The 7,716-nt window shown below is 42.1% G+C and overlaps 1 protein-coding gene across 7 annotated transcripts in view; it reads left to right on the top strand.

Moving 5' to 3' along the window:
- Positions 1-2,749, top strand: part of mgat3b (beta-1,4-mannosyl-glycoprotein 4-beta-N-acetylglucosaminyltransferase b) — a 68,599-nt gene extending 65,850 nt beyond the window's left edge. For all 7 annotated transcript variants that reach the window (XM_036137354.1, XM_021308971.2, XM_036137352.1 and 4 more), the window contains one exon: positions 71-2,749. In XM_036137354.1, the coding sequence (XP_035993247.1) occupies positions 71-562 (492 nt within the window). In that variant the 3' untranslated portion in view covers positions 563-2,749. The remainder of the gene's footprint in view (positions 1-70) is intronic.
- Positions 2,750-7,716: the final 4,967 nt, after the last annotated feature.

A 7,716-nucleotide genomic window follows, 5' to 3' on the forward strand; every position in this document is an offset into this window, starting at 1 on the left:
AAATGACACTCAACAAATGGCGGAGTTGTTGCTAAGTTTTGGTTTCACTCTCTTCTCTCTCCGTCTCCAGTCTCTGTACGGCTTTTTCTGGAAGCAGTTCGGGACTCTGGAGGTGGTGTCCGGCTGCACGCTGAGGATGCTGCGCGACGTCTACGACGGGGACGGCATCAAGCTGCGGCGCCGCGAGTACTACAGCCTGCCCGGCTTCCGCAAGTACGAGAACGACACGGGCCACATCCTGGTGCAGTGGTCCGTGGGCAGCCCCTTCCACTTCGCCGGCTGGCACTGCTCCTGGTGTTTCACCCCCGAGGGGATATACTTCAAGCTGGTCTCGGCACAGAACGGGGACTTCCCTCGGTGGGGGGACTACGAGGACAAGCGCGACCTCAACTATATACGGGAACTGATCCGGACAGGGGGCTGGTTTGACGGCTCCGTGCAGGAATATCCCCCCGCGGATCCCAAAGAGCACATGTACGCCCCGAAGTACATGCTGGAGAACCGCAAAAGGTATAACTACCTCCTAGAAAACCCTTATAAACACAAAATCCAGACTGAATGAAATCAAAGAGATCTTTTTTTTTTTTTTTTGTGGATGGGGGGGGGAAATACCTTAAAATAGCGCCCATGGGAGGCCTTCGCACTGAGCTCTGGAGGTGGGCTGACACTGACGAACAAAATCTCCACAGACGACGACGAAGATGTTGCAGGGATTTATAATCTTATAGAATTATTTTGGGGTAAAAAGGGAACACTATAAAAGACATCGACCGTGGGTTTACAATGAAAGCGGCGAGGGGAGGATGAAACCACTGGATGAACAAAATCATTGCTTTCCCCATCGCTCTCTGATTATAGGGAGATGCCAAGCTATTTCTCCTCGACCCGCTTCCTTTGTATCTCATCTGCCACTGGACGCACTTGTGCTCTGTAATACAAGAGCAGCCTAAGGAGGGGGGGGGGGAAAGCCAGGGAAGCAGCAAGAGTTTTTTTGTGTGTGTGTGTGTGTGTGTGTTCCTGTCTGCTCTCACAGAAATCTATAGCCTGGCAGATGCTCTGATTTCAACCCTCACCTTCTGACGTCTTCCTGTCATATTCGGTGACCTTCCAGAGCCAGACGCATGTTCAGAAGTGAAATATAAAGGACTTTTTTTTTTTTTTTTTTTTTTTAAGGTCTTCTGAGAGTACCTACAGCCAAATGAGTGTCACAGGTTTCTGCTCACGTTCATCTCCATGCACCTTAAGCTCGTCTGTGTGGTTGTAAATAGTGTATGTGCTCTGTCTTTGTGCTGTTTGGGCTATGAAGGGAAGGGAGGGGGGGGTGGGTTAAAATCAATGCGAGTGACGAAGGGTTATGAAGGAAAAAGTGTGCCGTGATGAAAAGGAAATAAAATGAAATGCCACATGGATGGTTGTACTGAGTGGGAGTGTGTTTCCCAGAGCTTACAGACAGATTTGAGTAAAACAAAAAAAATGTTTTAATCCCATCAGGAAACGATCAAGAAAAGTTGCGGGAAGATCGGCCTTCGGTTTTCAGATCTGTCTGTTTAGCAGCTGGGCTAGCTCAGTTTTCCTTGGACGGTTACAAAAGATGCATCATGGTGAAAAGTGAGGATGTTCACATCAGTCAGAAGTGTTTGGTTGTGTCTGAACACTAGAAGCCCCATGAATGAGTCTTTATGCACCGCTGCCAGTCTTTGAATGTCTGCGTCCGGCTCCTATAAGCAAGTCCGTCCTTTCTTAGTTTCCCCATCTATTTACGCTCTTTATTTCCTTATTTTCATGTGTTAGGTCAAATAAGTGAAAATCAGCCCCTTTTTTACTGTCACTAAAAAGTATCTGTTAGAAATGCACCAATCAGCAAAAGACCAGAATCAGCTCATTTCTGTTCTTGATTGGCTCTGATTAGTGAGCTGGCAAAAAAATACTTTCCCCTCTCCTCTCTACATTAAATGGATCAAAGCTAGGAACTCTCACCACTTATGAGCACATTCCCTGACAGCATGTACTTTGATGCACTTTTTTTGAGTTTAATTAAAACCCAGTACAGGTTAAGGACATATGCCTGGATGCATCAGTGGGGATGATACCTTACCTGCAGTAAATATGCCTCTTGGCATCTTCACTTTGTATAAAGCTGGTGCTGGAAGCAGAAGCTAGTGGCTAGTCCAAGAGGGTCCAAGACAAAAGTGGACTTTTGTTGTCCATCAAAGCATTTATATTATACGTAATATTATGAACCTTTAAGCTGTCACCAATTTTGCCTCAATTTCTATAGCATTTGTTTTGTTTTTGTTTTTTGTTTTTTTTTTTGCTTTTCTGACCAGAAATCCTTTCTGGTTTCTTTTCTCAATATTTCACACAGGAAAGATTATTGGTGGCGCTTTGCCTTCAACCTCAATTTCCTTAGTAATTATTCAGTGACACTTATGGTTAATAACATTCGTGTAAACCGACGTGGACTTTTTTTGTTTTTAAGGCTCTAGAAGTCTACCCCTCTCTAACCAGCCATCAAATTTAGCGTGTAGGTCCAACTAATTTGCTTTTATAACAAATGAGAAACCCAGGAGAATTATATACTGCAGGTGGGCTTTCAGAACCACCAGAATCTTACTTTAAAAGTGTATTCGTTTAAGGTCCCTGGGGGTTTGTTATAGTCCTTGTCAAGGAGGAGGAAATCATGGCAGAAATGTTTCAATTGCTACAAAAGCACAAAATAAAGCTTTACAACAACCAGACCAACTACAGACGAAAAATTTTTTTTTGCATTTGTTGATTTTTCTATTAACGTTAAATTGACCAGCACCACCTAGAGGTTCTTTACTTGTTTTGGCCTAAACAGAGGATGTTCACTTCAATGTTAGGAGGGATCATTTTTAAGTGGAAAAATCTCTGGAAAGGTTAGATTTCTATTAAACCCTTGACTGGGCAAAAGTTTGCTGTTGAAACCCTGATTTGATTTGGGAGCCAGATTGTTGCTCAGATTGTTTCAGTAAAGGCTGCCTCTTTTTGTGGCTGTAAGCTCAGGGTGGAGAAAATGAGATTAGCCAGAAGGCCAAGTGAGGGTTGTTTCTGTTTCTGGGCTGCTGCTGCTGCTGCTGCTGCTGCTTCGATGGCACGGTGGCCTGCAGCAGCAGCTGTTAGGGGTTTGGTGTTGGTATTAACCATCTAAGGCCAGGGAGGCTGCAGGGAAATTAGCTCCAAATAGGATTTAAAATCAGTTGGCCAGCAACTCTTTGTGAGCTTTTTGTTTCTAAATTAGACAAGTTTTTTTCTTTTTCTTTTTCGCCTTTTAAAAAAGGTTGATAATGGATGGGTTACCATGATAAAGAACTGAGTCATGTTGGTTTAGTGTCCGACTTCAGTACTACAGAAAAGGTCAAAGTCAGCTTTATTGTTTATATATCTTCACATGAACCAGTTATACAAAGGAATCAAGGGGAGGGAGGATTCTAGCTATACCATGGTGAGGAGGTACAGCCCCCAAGCACAACATATAGACACCATCCTAACAATACCGTAAAAAATGGCTAAAGCGCACAGCAGATGAACACATTTTCTAAAATTTAAGGAATACAATAATTAAAATAATCTAGTTTATATGCAGGCATTGCAGTAAGTTTTCTGTGTGATGTAACTAAGCATTGCCTTATTAGGCTTGAAAAACCTGCAACAGTAAAACAACTACTGTAACTACATTTCCTGAGGGTTAAGTCCTACTTAACTCTATCGAGAGACACGAGCCGTCTAAAAGCTCGCGTCTCTGTTGACGAGACAATATTGTTGAGTTGCTAAAGGCCGAACCAGTGCTAGCGTGTTTTCTCTCTGCCATGACGCGTTGATAATTCGGCTCATAACATATTTCAGTGCAGTGTCACTTATGTGCAGACAACTGAAAAGTTGTTCTGCTTTATTAACTAAACACTTTGCTTTGAATTCAACCTCGGAATGGCAAGTGTTTCAGCTGCTTTCTGCGCAGCTGCGTCTCCTACGCTGAGTGCTTTCTCGCCACAGCGGGTCACATGAAACGGACACAGGCAAAGTCATTGTGAAGCATGAAGCATTGATCGTTTTGGAAACCCCAGATTCTAACTAGAACAAACTAAGAGAAACTAACTAAACTGGACAACTAATATTTCTTTGCAAGCTGTGCACCCAAAAAAATGTGCTGTGCTAATTGCAGCCCGAGGCTTCGCTTGGTGTGTAGCTGACTTGAAATCAGACGGCGCAACAACAAATGGAACTGGGAGTTTAGACCAACATTTATATACAGTTCATTTGAAAATGCTGTGAAATGGACCTTTAAACGAAAAAGTTGGGATATGATTGGACGCTCCTTGATATTAGATGATTTAACTGAGGTAATTGCAGCTTGGTTGCAGCGCTAACACTTTTAACGTGTTCATCTCAGTGATCATGCAGGGGTTCAGAGATGCTGGATAGGTGATTTATGCAGGGAGTCACTTTTGCATTAAATACCTTAATTATCACGTACTCTTCAAGGATTTAGGGGGAAATGGAAGTGGATCCAGTGCAGATTTAAAAGCGGCTCAATTTCTGGGCCTTTCACGTAAAAACATACAACTTATGTGGAATCTAATGATAGCAATTAACATAAAACTTGATCGTTTTTAATGTACACATTCACAACACAAATAAGAACTACCTTCTTTCCTTAGATCTCTGGTTTCCCCACTACAGGCGTTCATACCAGCAATCTGTCCGTCTTTGTGGTATTTTTGTCTAAGAAAAGTGGGAAAAGATGTTTTGGATTGTAGTTATAAGCATTTCAGAAATGTAACCACAAAAGGGTCCCCATCAAGGACAGAGGGTGAGACTTTATGCTTGCAACCCGACAGAAGGGACTGACTTCAAGTTAACATCCTGCTGCTGCAGTCCGAGCTGCACATCTGTTGAACAGGGCAGAGCTGCATGCATTTCTGGGCCTTTGTCGGAGAGCAACAGCCATGTCAGTCTAAGCTGTATAAGGGTGTTGTTCACAATGACAAGCCAGTGTTTCTGGACGCGGCTAGTTTCTCCCCCCTTATCACCATGGCAGCAATCCCCTTGATGACTTCCTGAGATCCCCAACAGCCTGAGGTCATCCTGCAAGACTGCAGACTGCTAGTTCAAAAGGTGAGGGAGTGTAGAGGACCGGTAATCAGAGAAGTCACAGACAAGCTCTCTTCATAACTCCCATTGCAGAACCTTGCCAAGGCAAAGTAAGGAATTCAGAACCTCTACAGAACTGAGATAAGTCCTGTGCACATGCCTCCTACTTTTTCTTGTGTTCATAGTTGACTGTATCCTAATAATAGGAATTAGGGAATAGAAATAGCCTTTTTCGGCCTTCAGTGATGAAATTTAGGCAGCGCAACGTGAAATATATATATATATATATATATATATATATATATATATATATATATATAAAGATGCCACGTCTGTAGCTCGATTTGCAAATACAACATTGATGAGAAGCGTATTTTCTCCTGCAGATCTAAAACCACAGGGACGAGAAAGTGCTGCAGCTTGTTAAGCAGAAAGATATTTCACAGCTGTTCGCAGACTAATTGTGTGAGACATGATTGTGAGGAAGAGGGGCTAGGCTTTGATTTTTCACTTTGAAATGGAGTCATCACAGTGCTGAAATGAAACCCATCCAAATGAAGGGAGCAGTACGTCATCCCTGTAAAAGAAAAATCCATAAAGCAATGACATATTCAGCCACGATGGAGTTGTGTTTTAGGGCGGTCTGTGCCGCCTCACTGGGCTTGCAATGATTTCTTTAAAAAAAAAAAAAAAAAAAAAAAAAGCTGTTCTCCAAATTGGATGGTCTGTCTCGCTCAAGGACATTTCTGCAGATCGTGGCCACTCAGCAGATGTTAAAAGCACTGAGACTTTTATGCGCGCGGACAGTCTAATCGCAACCCTCGCCAGTTGCTGTCCTGTTTTATCATAATCAAACCCTAAATCGCTAAAGAAATAAACAGCCAAAGTTAAATGGGAGAGGATGAGTTTAAACATCTCTCAAAGTCTTGCAGACTCTCTATGACCAGAACTCAAATCAGCGTTGTTACAGGGCAGCCATGCGTCTGCAACACGACAACCCGCGCGTTGTTCTTCAGAAGTTCTCCAGTGAAAAATTCATGCCCTGCATGTCGGCACCATAAACCTCGCCAGACACTTGTCATTAGATATTTAAAGGAAATGCCTACAATAGCTGAAGTAACTTGCATTGACTGCTAAGGAAAGAAAAAAACGGCTCTATTTAGTTTGGTTCAATGTTTTAATGGCTGTGGTGTGTTTCTGCTCATTCATTATAGAATGATCAGACCTAAACTGGGGGCGGTGATCAAAGGAAAACACCTTCAGAAAGAATTTAATATGGATCTAATATACAAGTCAGAGCTAGCTAGAGGAGACTAATAATTCAAAATAGCTCATGGAGGTCAGTCGGATTAAGTAAGAATGCTAGGCTCAACAGACCTATGACTATTTGCATTAGAAATCAAAGCTTGGTATATTCTTGTTCTCCCCTATTAATGATGACTAATACGCTGTTCTGGCTTTGCAGAGGATTTTCTTTTAGAATAAAAAAACTCAACAGAGCTACTGCTGCCGTAGTCTGGCCTCTGTATGAAAACGAGACCTAGGATTATTCTCAATTGATGAGTAATATGCTGTATTTATTTAACTTAATCAGGGTTTCTGTAAATGTTTAGAGTGCCATAACGTCCTCCAACGCTGAAGCAAGTGACACATTTATCATAAATAGCTTTTCTTTTAATGAACTCAGAATAATAAACATCAAAGGGGTTAATTCTACGTAGTGTTTATGGTCATACGGTCTCCTCCTTCGGTCCTTTACTTTGGCCGTAAACCCTCGTCTTCTCACACACCAAGACATCAATTTGCATCCATCTCAATTAGCGCTGTACGACAGATGAGATTTGACACTGAAGAGAAGAGCGAGGCTGTTGATGAAAAGAAAAATGCATAAAAGATTTGAGAATAACAGAACAAAAAAAAAAAAAAAAGTCAAATCTGACCGGTGAGATCATCACCTGAATCCAGCCAAATACAGACGTTTTAACTTCCAAGATACAGATTTGCTATGAATCCAGATTAGTTTGTGCTTAAATAGTGAAGGGAAATCAATAAAACATTTTTTTTTTCAACTAATGAACCCCCAGATGGACCAAACAAAGAAAAAGTAATGGGCTGCAGGCTGTCTGCAGTATATTCTGGTTATTGGGATTTCATGGTGCGTCCAACATCAGTGACAAATGTTTTACCAAACATACAAGCTTTATGTTTCTATCAGGCGTCTGCTGCAGTGAATGCGGCTTCTGTTGACTAGAACGGGGGGGGGGGGATTTATTAAGCATAAAATGCAGAACTGGAGAGAAGACAGAGTGATCCTTCTGCAGAGGGGTTTGAAGTTGCTAGGAAACAGCTCCCTCTGCAAGCTCGGATTGTTTATAGTTACTGATATTAGCAACAGGGATGGGCATTTAAAGTATGAAACCAGTGGTGCCTAAACTTAGATTGCAAGTGAAATCGGAGAAATTATTTATATTCCGTGTGCAGGTTTACGTTAGTACATCAGTTCATTATTAGTTCCTGGGCATTGGCCAGATTTCCTTGAATTTAATCCAACACTTGTGAGGAGTTGAGGTTAGCGGGGAGTCTTTCTGCGCACGATTTGAACAC

This window comes from Fundulus heteroclitus, chromosome 5, assembly GCF_011125445.2.
Source record: "Fundulus heteroclitus isolate FHET01 chromosome 5, MU-UCD_Fhet_4.1, whole genome shotgun sequence".
NCBI lineage: Eukaryota > Metazoa > Chordata > Actinopteri > Cyprinodontiformes > Fundulidae > Fundulus > Fundulus heteroclitus.